Below are 16,208 nucleotides of genomic sequence, written 5' to 3' on the forward strand. Positions count from 1 at the left end.
GGTCTTGGGTTTGGATGTTGGTGTCCAAGGATTTTTGGTGAATTTCAGTGTATCGGGTAGATAGCACACACTGCTGGAACTCAGCAATGTTGATGGATATAGTGCCAATCAATTGGTGCTGTTTTGTCCTAGATGGCATCAAGAGTCTGGAGTGCCATTGGAGCTGCACCCATTGAGTTAAGTGGAGAGTATTCCAACACACTCATGACTTGTGCCTTGTAGAGGTGGGAAGACTTTGGCGAGTCAGGTGGTGAGTTATTTGCCCCAGTATTTCTAGCCTCTGACCTGCTCTTGTAGACACTGTGTTTCTGTAGCCAATCCAGTTGACAAGGTCAGAAGCGACGCAACACCAGGTTATAACCCGACAGGTTTATTTGAAAACACAAGCTTTCAGAGTCTCACTCTTTCTTTAGGTGTGAGAGGTAGTATCATCTCTCTTAATAACACCTGTAGAAGGAATAAGGCTCCGAAAGCTTGTGGTTTCAAATCAACCTGTTGGACTATAACCTGGTGTCGTGTCATTTCTGACCTTGTCCACCCCAGTCCAACAGTGGCACCTCCACATCAATCCAGTTGAGTTTCTAGTCTATGGCAACCCCTAGGATGTTGATAATCGGGGAATTCAGTGATAATGACATAATTTAGTGTCAAGAGACAGTGGTCAGATTATCTCTTGTTGAAGATGATCATTGCCAGGCATTTGTGAGATATGAATGTTACTTGCCACTTGTCAGTCAAACCAGGATGTTGCCCAGATCTTGCTGCATTTGAAAATAAACCGCTTCAGTATCTGATGAGTAAAGAATAGTGCTGAAATTTATGCATCCATTGGCAAACATCCCCACTTCTGGCCTTATGAAGAAGGGAAGGTGATTGATGAAGCAGCTGAAGATGGTTGGGCCTAGGATGCTATCCATTGGAATTCCCAAACAGATATTCTCGAGCTGAGATGACAGCCCTCCAACAACCACAACCATCTTCCTGTGTGCAAGGTATGACTCCAACCAGGAGGAATGTTGTCCCGGTTACCCATTGATTCCAGTTTTGCTATGGCTCTTGCTTGCCGAACACAAGTTGAATGTTGCCATGGTGTCAAGGCCTGTCACATTAACCTCACCTCTGGAATTCAGATCTTTTGTCTTTGCTGAATAAAGGCTATAATGAGGTAAGGAGCTGAGTGGCCTTGGCGGAACCCAAACTCTGTGTCACTGTACAGGTGCTGCTTGATAGCACCATTGATGACAACTTCCAGCACAATGCTGATGATCGACAGTAGACTGACAGGATGTTAATTGGCAGGGCTGTATTTGTCTTCCTTTCAGTGTACAGGACATACAATTTTCCATATTGCTGGGTAGATGCCAGTGCTGTAACAGTACCAGAACGGCTTGGTACGGGAATGGCAAGTTCTGGAGTACAAGTCTTCAGGACTATTGCCAGAATGTTGTCAGGGTCCATAGCTGTTGCAGTGTCCAGTGTCTCCAACTGTTTCTTGGATCACTTGGAGTGAATAAAGCTGGCTGATGCCAGGGACTATGGGAGAAGGCGGAGATGGATGATCCACTCGGTACTAATGGCTGCAGAGTGCTGCCCATGCTTCAGCCTCACCTTTCGCATACATACTTTTCACATTCTACACCAGCCAACTATGCTGTTCAGCAGTAGTACAACTAGAACTAAGTTAGTTAGGATAGGTTGGCATGCTATGTTTTTCTTAAACGATCATCTTTTTATAGAAATTCAAAATATGTTTGTTTACCTGTGACACATATCCTGGAGGCACATAAATAGGAGGCACTGAACCATTAGGAGACACCATTGGAACCTGAGCAGGACCTGTGGAGGGCAAGAATTAAGTTTAGAACTTTGTCAAACATCTTTTTCAAAATGCACTTTATGATTGTTACAGAATCTCCTGCAAGAATATGTATAACTTGGCAATTACTTAATTGTCAGGTCTATACAAAAGTAATGTGTCAACACAGTAAGCAAATGGAAACATTAAACTACAGAATTCATGTTCTCTTTCCCAGGATTCAAACTTGAATCCCTCCGGATATCTGGCTTGCCAGAGCAAAGAGACAGCCTTGATTAAAAATGTAAGTGACAACATCCAATGCAATGAGCTACATTTACAGGCCCCTGGACAGGCTTTGGAAGTTATGGGTGCGATATGCAGGTATTATGTATCAACAGCATCATGAGCCTGTGTCTTTAATTGCATCATAAGTCTGCAGCTGCCCTATTAGGAAGCTGTCCGCAGCAAAACCTCCAAGTCGCTCCCCCTGTCAGCAGGCGAAGGCTTTTCACCCACTTTTTTCCCTGCCATTGGGGTGCTGAAACCTCTGTTAAAATTTAAACCAGAGGCTGTGAAGAAAATCTCCCTTTAGCCTCGATGCACTTTTAACAAGTTTGCTAACACCATCATCAATCATCTATTGAGTTATTCAACTTAGTCAGTCCCACTCTTACGCTATCACCCGTGTAACTGAAACACCTAAAGCAACAGCTTCTCATTTTATCTCTGTTCTGATGTTGTTACATCTGAAGGAGCACAAGGAGGTAACCTCACTCAGCTCCTCTTCAACAAAGTGGCATCTTTCAAAGATTTAAGATTATGGTTCACATGTACCGATGTTGCCCAGTCCTCCTCCTCCTCCTCCACTTTGCTTAACCCCTTAGTGAGGAAATTTACGAACTACACCAACATCCTTCCACTGTACTTCATCGCATCCTATCCATATTTCTTTCTATCTATCCCTTGCTCCTTCATCACTGATCATTCTAACCCTTAAATACATAACTTATTTGTCTCAACGACTGCATGTGGGGGCAACAAGTTTCACAATTTCAACACTAGCTTATTCTGAATTCTTGGTTGGATCTTTTACTGAATATATAAGCACATATACTTATATAATTTATTTCCATAGTCTTGTCCATCTTCGTTCTTGTCTCAACCACCCTCAGCCGTATTTTAGCTATCTTTCATTTTATTTGTATATAAGATTTGGATGTCATTGGCTGGGTAAACACTTAGTACTGGTCCTTAATTGCCCTGGAAATGAGTGAGCTGCCTCTTCAAACTGCTGCAATCACTGGAGGTGCAAGTACACCCACAATGCCATTTGGAAGGGAATTCCAGGATTTGGACCCAGCTACAGTGAAGGATGCTCTGCAACTTGGAGGAAGAGATGCAGATCGCACATCTGCTGCCCAGTTATTTTAAGTGGTGGAAGTGATGCCATTGTGTGTTGGTGGTGAAAGTTGAAGGGGTTGAATATTAAAAGGTGGTGAATGGGATGCCAGTGTGCTGCTTTGTCCCGATGCTGTGAAACTCTTCTGGCATTGGTGGAGGTACAACTATCGTGGCAACCAGTCTGCATTTCATCACATTTTTAAACTTATTCCTTTTATGTGGCGGACAATCTTAGTGGAGAAAGGTGAATTACCATCTGCAGAATTCCTAGGTACAGGCCTTCTCTTGCAGCCACTCTACAACTACAGTATTTATATTGCCAGTCCAATTCAGTTTCTGGTCGACAGTAAGCCCTAGGGTGTTGCCAATGGGAAAATCAGTAATCGCAATGCCATTGCAAGTTAATGAGAGATGGTTAGATGCTTTCTTGTAGGAGATGGTCACAACTTGATACTTAAGTGGCAAATAACATTTGTGCCACACAGCAGCCCAAACCTGATGTTGTCCATGTCTTGGTGCATATGGACACAGACTACATCAGTATTTGAGAAGTTGCAAATGATGCTGTGCCTCCACAATCCACTGCTGCATTGCTCCTCTGGTTAGTCTCCCATCTCTACCCTCCATAAAGGATAACTAATTCTTTTGTTTTTGTGCTTGCTGACCAAAATGAACTACTGTAATTTTTTTTCCCTTCTCTTCCTCATCTGAAGGCATCAACTCCAACAGACACATTCCTATTGGTGTTGTTTTCTCTCTCACCTTTCTGAATTATTTACATGCAACTCGTAATGAAGCTCAATAGGCTACTTACTACTGAGCCATTTTATCATATTCAGTGCTGTTACCTCTCATCTGATGTGGAGGTGCTAGTATTGGAGTGGGGTGGACAAAGTCAGAAATCGCATTATACCAGATTATAGTCCAACAGGTTTATATGAAATGACAAGATTTCAGAGTGCTGCTCCTTTGTCAGGTGAAGTCTTCTCATGGAATTGGATATGGGTGCAGCGGTGTCTCTGAACACTTACGGTGGCTGAATGCGGTTGAGGAGAAAATGGGATCAAGCATTTATGAGGAAGGCACTGCTATCGATGGGAGTGAGTCCATTCAGTCAGTGTGGCAGCTGATTCACATCAATTTCATGGGGCCAGTGGAGGGACAGATATTATGAGGACGCCCATCCCAAGGGGCCAGAGGTGACAGTCGCGAAGTTAGCATCAGACTGACTGTGTGAAATACTTGCCATGTTTGGGAATCCTGAACAAGCAGTGAGTGATAATGGTCCAGTGTTTGTGGTGCAAGAGTTTCAGGAGTACTTGGAACATCATGGAGTCAGACACGAGAGACCAGCTCTATATCACTCTGTGACAAATGGCCAGGCGGAGAGATTTATACAAACCTTGAAGGATGCCTTAAAGATCTCACAAAGAACAGTACAGGCCCTTTGGCCTATGTTGCTGTGCCGACCTATTATCCTACTCCAATATCAAACTGACCTGCATACCCTTCATTTTACTATCATCCAAGGGCCTACCAAAGAGTTACTTAAATGTCCCTAATGTATCTGACTCTGCTACCACCCCTGGCAGTACATCCCACGCACCCACCACTCTGCGTAAAGAACCTACCTCTGACATCTACCTTATACCATCCTCCATTAACTTGTCTGTCTCCTCTCCACCTATCTTCTCCTCTATCCATCTTCGATCTGCCTCCCTGTCTCTCTATTTATTTCAGAACCCTCTCCCCACCCCCCTTTTCTGATGAAGGGTCTAGGCCCGAAACGTCAGCTTTCCTGCTCCTAAGACGCTGTGTTCATTCAGCTCCACACTTTGTTATCTCAGATTCTCCGGCATCTGCAATACCCATTATCTCTGATACAACCTTAAAATTATGCCCACTTGCAATAGCCATTTCTGTCCAGGGAAAAAAATCTCTGACTATCCACTCTATCTATGCCTCGCATCATTTTGTACATCTCTATCAAGTCACCTCTCATCCTTCTTCTCTCCACAGGGAAAAGCTGTAGCTCCCTCAACCTTTCCTCAAAAGACCTGCCCTCCAGTCCAAGCAGCATCCTGGTAAATCTCCTCTGCACCCTCTCTAAAGCTGCCACATCCTTCCTATAATGAGGCGACCAGAACTGAACACAACATTCCAAGTGTGGTGTAGCCAGGGTTTTATAGAGCTGCAGCGTAACCTTGTGGCTCTTAAACACAATCCCCCTGCCAATAAAAGGCGGAGGGGAGGGTACACTTGATCGTGACTAAACAGATTCAGATTCAGATTCATTGGTGTGTAAATGAATGTGCCATACACATGATGACCTAGTGCTCACTGGCATTCTTAACGTTAAACCAACAGCTAAGAACCATGTCTGACTTACTGCAGCCAGAAGAGACTACAGAAGTGGTAAAGTGAAAACAAGGACAGCTGGTCAGAAGGGTGGGGATCTCATGGTCAGGAGGATATTCCAAAGATGACAGACTGGGTTTGCCCCTAATTATACATCTGGAGAAAATGGATCCCAGCAGTGGTGGTGGTGACTCAAAATGGGATCAATGGTGTCAACTGAGTTACAGGTCTCTGAGCCAGGGTCGGTCAAACCCAGGGAGGAGACAGCAGTGTCACAGGGCAACAACAGCCATTCAGATACAGATGCACCTGTGGAGCAACAGGATCTTCTGAAAATCTGGGAGACGACACTAGAAAAGATTCCTGAGACGAGAACACCGTCTTCTAGGAATTACCATCTCAAGAGACTGATCATGTTAATGTAAACTACAGAAGGGTCATTTTCTTTTCCCCACTTTGTTTTGTAAATATTCCTGACAATGCAAAAATATTAGCCACAATGCTTTTAAAGAAGTTAAAATTGTTGGATGTATACATATGTTGTTAAGGAGAATATGGAAACAAAGGTGTGGAATGATATGTATGTAGTGGGTGTGTGTTGCCTAAGACTGTGGGTTGACTCACCTAGAGTTGGGAGCTAAAGGGGCAGTCAAGAACCAACTGTGGAGTTGAGAGGTTACACAATAAAGTGTACCCTTTTCAAGTTTACCCCCGGTCTACTGTTAAATTTACGGTTCTAGTGAACCACAAACATAAGACAATCTAATGAAGATCTACAATATCTGCCTGATCTTTTCTGATCGCAAAGTCCCACTCACATATCAACAAAGGGACCGACACAGTTAAGGAATACATTTTATAAAAAGTATTGCAATTTGGCAGCTTGATAAATGCTTCAACAATGAATACCAGGCCTTTGTGAAATTCTTGTACGCAAGGTTGTATTATGGCACGTAGCACTTTGTATCTTGCTTGAATTCCAAAGTCACAAACAGCTTCTTCAGACCTAGAGAGACTTTTACTTATTTCTTACAGACTGGGATTCTTTTTTCAGAATTTTCAACAAGTTGAGGGCTGGAATGAAACTAGAGAAAGAGCAAGACAAAAGCAGTACTGTGCGGAAGCTCTCAAAATACAAAGCCGCCTGCTGCTCAAAACCTAGTCAACACCAGTTCAGTCTTTATGTTCTCTCTTTTTCAACACAGAGATTTACTGGCTAGCAGTCATTATCCCTTGAACGCTCAATTCAATATTCAATCGGATGCCTGTGCCTAAGCATAGCAATTGGTGCTGAAACATCTACCAAATCCTTGAAGCAGTAACTGGCCTGCGTATCTTTCCAGCAGCAACAGACTAGGACACTCCTATCGGAGCTCCTCCACTCCACCTGTTCTTTTTCCTCCTCCTTTTTTCCTGTCTCATTTTTTCCCTTCTTCTCCCTCCTCAGCACTGGAGGTGGACACTGCAGCAGCAGGCACCAGCAGCAAGTCTTCAGAACAGTAAGTCCTGCAGCAGCGTGGGAAAGAGCTCATGTGCAGTATGTGGTAAAGCAGCCCCAGAGCATCACACAGGCAGCATGTCCCAGGATCTGGCGGCCAGAGCAGAAGCAGACAGCCCAAGGTGGTGGTGAGGGCAAAGTCAGGCCTTGAGAGGAATGTGAGCCCACAGCCATGATGTTGAACTACTAACTGCGTTTCTTTGTCTTTTCTATGCTTTAGTATGAAGGACTGTCACGTTTAACTTCTTGGCTTGTTTATTTTTCTGCTTTATACTAAGATTCTGTGCCTCCTTACATTTGTGACGAAGATGGCGCTGTAAGTGGTGGCTTGTAAATTTTTCACTATACCCATGCCAGTGAGTACATGTGACAAGAAAAGCTAATTCTAATTCCACTTTCAAGGAACTATGAACCTGGACTCCAAGATCACTTTGTTCAGCAACACTGCTCAGGACCTTATCATTAAGTGTATATGTCCTGCCCTGATTTGCCTTCCCAAAATGCAGCACTTCTCATTTATCTAAATTAAACTCCCTCTGTCACTCCTTGGCTCATTGGCTTATCTGATCAAGATCCCGCTGTACTTGGAGGTAACCATCTTCGCTATCCAGTACACCACCATTTTTGATGTCATCTACAAACGTACGAACGATACCTCCTATGTTACATCCAAACATTTACATAAATGATGACCAGCACCAATCCTTGTGGCACACCACTCATCACGGATCTCCAGTCTGAAAAGGAACCCTCCACCACCACCATCTACCTTTAAGCCAGTTCTGTATCCAAATGGCTATTCCTCCATGTGATTTAACCTAACCAATCTATCACATGGAACCTTGTCAAATGCCTTACTGAAATCCACACAGATCTTGTCCCCCGCTCTACCCTCAATGTTCTTCACAACTTCTTCAAAAAACTCAATAAAGTCAGCAAGACACAATTTCCCATGCACAAAGCCATGCTGACTATCACTAATCAGTCCTTGCCTTTCCAAATATATGTAAATCCTGTCCCTCAGGATTCCCTCCAACAACTTGTCCACCGCTGACGTCAGGCTCACTGGTCTATAGTTCCCTGGCTTTTCCTTACCATGTTTATTAAATAGTGGCACCATGTTAGCCAACCTCCAGTCTTTTATATCATTGATGGCCACAGGTCTCAGCAAGGGTCCAGCAATCACTTCCCTAGCTTCCCAAACTTCTAGGGTACACCTGATCAGGTCCCAGGGATTTATCCAACTTCATGCATTTCAAGATGTCCAACATCCTGGGATTGTATTCATTAGAGTTTAGAAGGTTGAGGGGAGATCTAATAGAAACTTACAAGATTATGTATGGCTTAGAAAGGGTGGACGCTGGGAAGTTGTTTCCGTTAGGCGGGGAGACTAGGACCCGTGGGCACAGCCTTAGAATTAGAGGGGGTAAATTTAAAACGGAAATGAGGAGACATTTCTTCAGCCAGAGCGTGGTGGGCTTGTGGAATTCATCGCCACAGAGTGCAGTGGAGGCCGGGACGTTAGATGCCTTCAAGGCAGAGATCGACAAATTCTTGATCTGAGAAGGAATCAAGGGCTAAGGGGAGAGTGCAGGGAAGTGGAGTTAAAATGCCCATCAGCCATGATTTAAATGGCAGAGTGGACTCGATGGGCCAAATGGCCTTACTTCCACTCCTATGTCTTATGGTATTATCTCCTCTGTCATAGGGACATTTTTCAAGATGTCACTACTTATTTCTTCAAGTTCTCTACTATACATATTGTTGTCTACAGCAAACAATGATACAAAATACTCATTTAGTATCTTGTCAATCTCCTGCAGTTCCACACATTGGCAGCCTTGCTGATCTTTTAGGGGCCCTATTCTGTCCCTAGTTACTCTTTCGTACTTAATATATTCACTGACTTTTTGGATAAACTGCAAGATAAATAATGAAGCAATGCACCCAAAATTTAGTTTAGAAATCAATTTTGACATGCTAAGAGTTATAAGCCTGATTCATACTGCGAAATCACGTACCAACTTGACCCAACACCTGCTGCAATTAGTTGCCTTGTCTGAAGGAGGAACCAAGCAATCAAATTCTTCTGGAAGTATGGAAGTTTGTGTTTGAAATGTTTTAATCAAGTGTTTGACAGTTGTTTTGAATTTAATACACAATTCAATTCTGCATCGGTTTGATCACCATTTTGATTACTTCCTCAAATCAGACGATCAACCTGGGCCTTCAAGGGAGTTGGACAAGTCAGAGGTTTTGACTGATGATGGGAAAAGAGAACACCATGTAGGGAAGCAATTTGAATCTTATTTTAGTACAGGAGTGGTAACATATCTTTTTAAAATACACATGTAGCTGCCTTCTCTAGCCACTCTGTTATTATTTGTTCACTGTGCCATTTTATAACAAGTATTTGTCAGGCAACTTGAAGAGAATGCCCAGACTCGCGTTACAAAATGAATGCATCCAAAGCCTATAATAGAACAAGTAGCTCAAATGGTCTAAAAAAATTCCACTGTTCTAAATCAAGGCACATTAAAACTGTACCAAGATATTAGAGAAAGCGCTAATGCATCTGGGAGATAGGTAGCTGGAATTTAGCAACAAGAGTGTCCTGAAAAACAGGGAGCAATAAAACAATATCAAAAATATAGGCAACAAGGTGTACAGCTGGATGAACACAACTATCTCTGCATCAAAAATATAGGTAGGTGAAATCCAATAACGAAAGAGGTAATTTCCATGGCTGTTGCTTCACTGACCAACAAATCCTGTATCAAAATACTAAGATTTTTCGGTTTCGACGAATCACATTGCATGCAAGTTCATTATCCTGTGTTGCTTCTTTGGAGTACCATCTTATTAATCTAACTCCAATTGTTATTCTTCTATTCCTACTTTTTCATTCCATTTCCAAACATTGACCCAATTCCTTTTGAAAGCTTTCTTGCGACCTGATTCCATCATCCTTTCAGGCAGTGAGTTATAAGTTATAGCAACTTACTGCGCAAAATTTATTTTTTCACGTTATTGCTGATTCTTTTGCCAATTATCTTAAATTGCCTTCTGGTTACTGAACTTCCACCACTGCAAAGTTTCTCCTCTTTATCTGATCAAAGCTCCTTATGATTTTGAAAACCACTATCAGATCTTCCATTTTTTTGCTGTAAATAAAGTAATGAGGTTCTTGAGTCCTCCCTTGTAATTGAAGTCTTCACCCTCAGTACCCTTCAGTAAATCTCTTCAAAACCCTAAACAAGGCATTTTGACATTCTCTCCAAAATGTTGCGCCCAAAACTGGTCAAAAATCTCTTGCTGGCATCTAGCCATGACTTTGTAAAAGGGTAAGCTGTGTTTCTTGTTTTTGCAATTGATGCACATTTAGAAATAAAAGGATACCGTATACCTTTTTAACAGCTTTCTTATTGCCATTTTCAAGCCAAATCAAAAATTACAAATTTGAAAACTTTATATCAAATATCCAGAAGGCTCCATGGTACACTTTATGATCCACAAAGAAAAAGCTGCAGACTCCCTTTATGAATAGTACATTAAACTGTTGCAAAAAGGGTCTTCAGATGACAATGTCCACACCTGGCTCAGTTCTTAGAATTTGGAAGATATTAGAATGATCAAACTTGCATCTATATAGTATCCTACAACGGCCTTGGAACGTTTCAATTCTGATTATTTTTTTAAAAAATTTAAAATATGGTCACTTAATTTATTGACAAATAAAGCAGGTATGTTCCTTAGCAAAATTTCACAAACACCAGATTACATAAATAACAAATTCATTTATTTTGATAATATTGAATGAGGAATCTTGGCTAATACGTCATCCATGTTCTTTTCCACAAAATACCATGGAATATTTATATTTACCTGAACTGTCTGACAGAACTTGAGCTTAAATATCTTATTAATAAGGTGGTGTTTTGGTATTTTACCGGAAGTATCCGTTTAGATCAAGTGTTCCAGACAAGCAAAGTAAACTTTAAATTTAAAAAGTGAGGAAAGTTTCAAGCTGGTTAAATCATATGGAATGCATTTCTTTTACAGAATGAAATATACCAGAACTGGTTACAATTTTATATAAAAGCTATATCAGACTTGAAAGATATGAAATGAAACTGCTCTGTTTTAATTACACCAGCAGTTTGCTTTAAGTCAGTTCACTTAGCTACGGATCGACATCTGTTTTACCAAAAGTTAGGGACTTAGCAGTTTACTGATAATAATTCACAAATTTCTGATAATACCCATTTACAATGTGCAACTGTTTGATATTACATCTTGCAAATGTTGAACAAACGATTTTTTTCCCGGCTGAATTGCGAATGTTGTTAAATCAAATAATAACACCAGCTCGATTAACAAAACGAGCCCCTTGGGGTTACGCAGTTATTGGTTAGATGCAGAAAAATTGGCCTATAAAGATCCTGCTGCGCAACTTGATAAACCACAAAAAACCAGCTATAATGCACTCTGTTATCGCTTTGGTTTAACTTTTCCAGAGTATTAATGAACAGAAACGTGTTTTTTTTTTAAGAAGGCTCTTACCATCCATTTTTTTTGCAATTCCACCACTGTAAACAAAACCCAGGAAACGCGGTACTAACGAATGATGATTATGTATATGAGCAGTTCGCTATGTGATGACTTGGCAGCAGTTTATTGGACTAACAGCGAGTTCAACCACAGCCAGGAATCGAACTGCCATGTCACATGATACTGCTACACCCAATTGCCAAAGTAGTTCAGGTGTATTGTTAATTTGCATAGTTTATAGAAAGTGAAACCAAATAACCAAGGAAGCCGACGTATTACTGATAAAATTTACTGTATGTTTGTAGTATAGATAATACTTTGTTTGCAACAAGAATGCAGATTTAACTTTCTTTTCAAAGTTTACGTTATCAAGACACATAAGAAACAGAAGCTTGACGGCGGCAGGTTAAAAAAAAATAGTAGGAACTGCCGTTGCTGGAGGACATGAAATAACAAGGTGTAGAGCTGGATGAGCGCAGCAGGCCGAGCAGGAAAGCTAACGTTTCGGGTTTGGACCCTTCTTCAGAAATGGGCGTGGGGTCTCAAATAAATCGAGGCGGAGGCGATGATAGAAGGTGGATACAGGGGTTAATAGGTGTAGAGAAGACTGACAGGTCAAGGAGGCGGGGATGAAGCCAGTACAGGTGAGTGCAGGTAGGGAGTTGGGATGGTCAGTGAGGAGGGACAGGGATTAAAATAGACATCTTAACAAATTTGTGTTTGATGTCAATGTTTCCTCAATGAATACAAGTGACAGTAATGAAGTTTGAAAAGTTTATGAAGAATATCTGTCAGGGCTTGGAAACTTCAGACTAATCTTGGTATCAGTCAACAACACTGAATAATGAAGGCCTTCTTTCAGAAGAAGGCAGTATTAAAGGTAGTAAAATGCTAGATCAGAACTGACCAGATCTTGAGATTGAGAGATTTAGTTAAGGCCCAGAAAGCAAGCACAGTTACCCTATACAGATTCAGACTCCACTGCATCTACATTTGATTTCATATAGCAAAAGACCATATTCATTTTTATATTCATTTAAATGTGCATGCACTGCTGGCTAGGCTAGTATTTATTGTGTATCCCAAATTACATGGAGATACATAGAAACTAGGAGCAGGAGTATGCCATTTGACTCAAGCCAGCTATCCCATTCACTACGATCATGCCTTCTCAGAATTCAGTTCCTTATTTTGTCCCATTTTCTTTATTCATTTTAGCTCCAAAAACGCTAACAACTATACCTACCTTCTTTTGAAAGCATTCAATGCCTTGGCTTCAACTGCTGTCTGCGGCAATGAATTCCACTGAATCACGACTCTCTGGATGAAGAAATTTCTCCTCATCTGAGTCCTAAATGGTTTACACTGTATCCTTAGACTGTAACACCTCGTTCTGGACTCCCTTGTCATCAGGAACACCCTTTCTGCATTTACCCTGTCCAGTCCCGTGAGAATTTTATGGGTTTCTATAAGATTCCCCCTCATTCTTTTAAACTCCAGTGAATATAGTCCTAGCTAATCTAGTCTCTCTTCATAGATTAGTCCTGCTATCCCAGGAAGAGATGAAACAAGGGAATTTCAAGTTTTGATCCAGGAGGTTTGGCAATATAGTTCCCAGTCAGGATGGTGTACAACTTGGAGACAGCAGTGTTCCCATGCAGCTACTGACCTTGTCCTTGGAGTGGTAAATGTAATGGGATTGGAAGTTGCTTCGGAGAAAGCATTTCTATCACTGCAAAACATCTTTACAACTACTGATTTTTTCTGAAGAAGAGTCTAGGCCTGAAACGTCAGCTTTCCCGCTCCTCTGATGTTGCTTGGCCTGCGTGTTCATCCAGCTCTACACCTTGTTATTACAACTACTCCCACGGTATGTTAGTGGTGAAGCTACTAAATCTTAAAGGCTGTTAATCAAACGGACTGCTTTGTCGTGGATTGTGTTGAGCAATAACACCCTGGTAGCTTATCAACTATTCCCTTTACAGACTTTGATGGAATTTAGTGATCAGAAAATTGGGAATATCTCCCAGTTACAGAGCCAATGGGAATCACACCATGGTCATTCCAGGCCTTCAGAAAGCAATGCAAGGGCAATCAGAATCTCATTTGGTTTGAAACAGAATTTTCAGCATTGTCGGGGGAGGTTCACCTCTCTGAGGGTTGATGACACAATCTGAATCAGTGGCTTCTACCTGTACCATTGTAAAATTGAGGAACAGGATCATTGCTGGAGCTCTGAGAGAAAGGTACGCAAGACTGCTGGTACCAGTCAGGAAGAGCCAGGTGAAAGGGGGGGTACAATGCATGGAGTCAGTTTAAAGGGCAGAGAGGATAGACCTTCCCTTGTGAGTGGCCCTTTCTGCCGATGAATCTCTCCGTTAGGCTCGGGATACTCAACTACTTAAGTAAGAGAATGAAAGAATTTTCTTCATCTCCGTCTTAAAAAGGGAAGATCCCTCAGTTTTAAACTTTGTCCCTAGTTTCAGACTTCCTTAATATTGTTAACATCATCTCATCAGCCATCCTGTCAAGGCCCCTCAGAATCTTCATTGTTTCAAAACATCTCATTCTTCTAAACCCTAGTGAGTACAGGCCTAACCTGCTCAACCTTTCCTCAGGCAATGCTTTCATACCAGGAATCAGCCTCATGAACCTTCTCTGAATTGCTTCTGAAGTTAATACTTCCCTTTCTTAAGAAAGTAAGCTAAAACTGTATACAGTACCCCAGATGCAGCCTTACTAAAATTTTACGCAGCTGTAGTAACACTTTCCTACATGTATAAGCCATTCCCTTCACAATAAACACAACTGTCAAATTTGCTTTCTCAATCACTTACTGTATCTGCCTGATAGCTTTTTATGACTCAGGTAGGTAGCTGGATACGCAGATTGCTGTACCACTGCTTTCTGTAGCTTCACTCTATTTAATTAATCTGTCTTTCCATTTTTACTCCCAAAGCGGATGGACTCACATTTTCCAAAATTACACTCCACCTGACAAATTTTTGCCCACTCACTTAACCAATCTATATCACTTTTGTATGTTCTCTATCCCCCTCATAGCTACTGTTCCGAAGTATTTTTGTGTCATCTGCAAATTTAGCAGACGTATCTATTATCAATGACCTTTACCATTGTCATTGTTATAGAATGCAAATAGTTGAGTCCTCAGCACTGATCCCTTTGGCACTCCACTAGTTATATTGCCAATGCAAAAACGATGCACTTACTCTGATACTCTGCTTTTGTCCATACTAACATGTTAGCCCCAGCATCATGAATAATATTCAAGGTAACAGCAAAGAGACTGACTCTCAGTGATAATAGGAACTGCAGATGCTGGAGAATCCGAGATAACAAGGTGTAGAGCCTGATGAAGGGTCTAGGCCCGAAACATCAGCTTTCCTACTCCTCAGATGCTGCTTGGCCTGCAGTGTTCATCCAGCTCTACAACTTGTTATCTCTGACTCTCAGTGAGTTGTTATACCCTGGAGTGTATTGCCTGAAAAGATAGTGGAAGCAGATTCAACTGAGGCTTTCAATGTTGCAAAGCAACTTGGAAAGAGCAGGATAATTGAAGTAGGTGAATTATTCTGGCAGCAATCTGATATGGGCTGGACAGGCCGAATGGCTATTTTCTGTAGTGTAGCATTCCTATGATTCTAATTCCCAGTTTTTGAATGGCAGACGCTGCAACATCTTTCTTCAATTTTCCTGTCGGAAAAAAGATATGAATTCAGCAACGTAGTCAAATTAGCGAGTTTTATTACTACTACTAATTTGACTACTACTACATCCAGTAGTCAAATTAGGTTGAGCTTTTTGAGAATGTAATTGGTAGGACAGGTAAGAGTAAATCAAAAAGCATACAAATGATGTCAAACAAAAAAAGATACTAAATGTAATAGGACTCAATGAATTAGCACTGATTGAGGTTTGGTCAATGGACAGAAAAATGACTAAGAATAAAGGGGACAATTTTTGGGTTAGCAGGCTATAACTGGTGGGGTACTGCATGCATCAGTACTCGCTCATTAGCTATTTATAAGCTATACTAATGACTTAAATAAGAGTAATAAGTGTAAGTTATCCTAGTTTGATGTGATATAAAGTTAGGAGGGAAAATGGTGAAGATATAGAAAGAGGCTGCAGCGGAATATTCAGTTTCTGACTGGGCAAAGACATGGTAGTTGTGATGAAATGCAAAGTTATCGTTTTTGTTGGGAAAATGACAATTTTTTTGAAGAGTGAGAGACTGCCAAATCTGTGTACTTAGACAGCACATTTGTCCGTGAATCAGCACAAGTTAACATGCAGGCACAGAAAGCAACTAGAAAGGCAGTTGGTATTTTAGCATCTATCACAAAGGGATTGTTACAAAGTAGAATAATAAGGTCATCTTGGAACAATAGTAAGGCAACAGCTGAAGTATTGCATGTAGCACTGGTCTCTTTATCTAAGGAAGGTTATTACTTGCTCTGGGGGGAGTAATTAAAGGTCACTGGACTGGATCCTACCATGTGCAGATTGCTCACCAAGGAGAAATTCAGTAGATTTGACTGATGTCCCTTGATGTTTAAGAGAATGAGAAGTGATCGAATT

General features: G+C 41.4%; 1 protein-coding gene across 4 annotated transcripts in view; it reads right to left on the bottom strand.

Annotated features, from left to right (window-relative positions):
- Nucleotides 1–16,208, bottom strand: part of fndc3a (fibronectin type III domain containing 3A) — a 196,854-nt gene that overhangs the window by 91,409 nt on the left and 89,237 nt on the right. For 3 of the 4 annotated variants that reach the window (XM_048540247.2, XM_048540250.2, XM_048540251.2), the window contains one exon: nt 1,760–1,836. In XM_048540247.2, coding sequence (XP_048396204.1) covers nt 1,760–1,836 — 77 coding nt within the window. Of the gene's footprint in view, nt 1–1,759; nt 1,837–11,618; nt 11,717–16,208 lie in introns of those variants that run through there. The other variant, XM_048540249.2, reaches the window with a different exon arrangement.

Source organism: Stegostoma tigrinum, chromosome 12 (assembly GCF_030684315.1).
Source record: "Stegostoma tigrinum isolate sSteTig4 chromosome 12, sSteTig4.hap1, whole genome shotgun sequence".
Taxonomy (NCBI): Eukaryota; Metazoa; Chordata; class Chondrichthyes; order Orectolobiformes; family Stegostomatidae; genus Stegostoma; species Stegostoma tigrinum.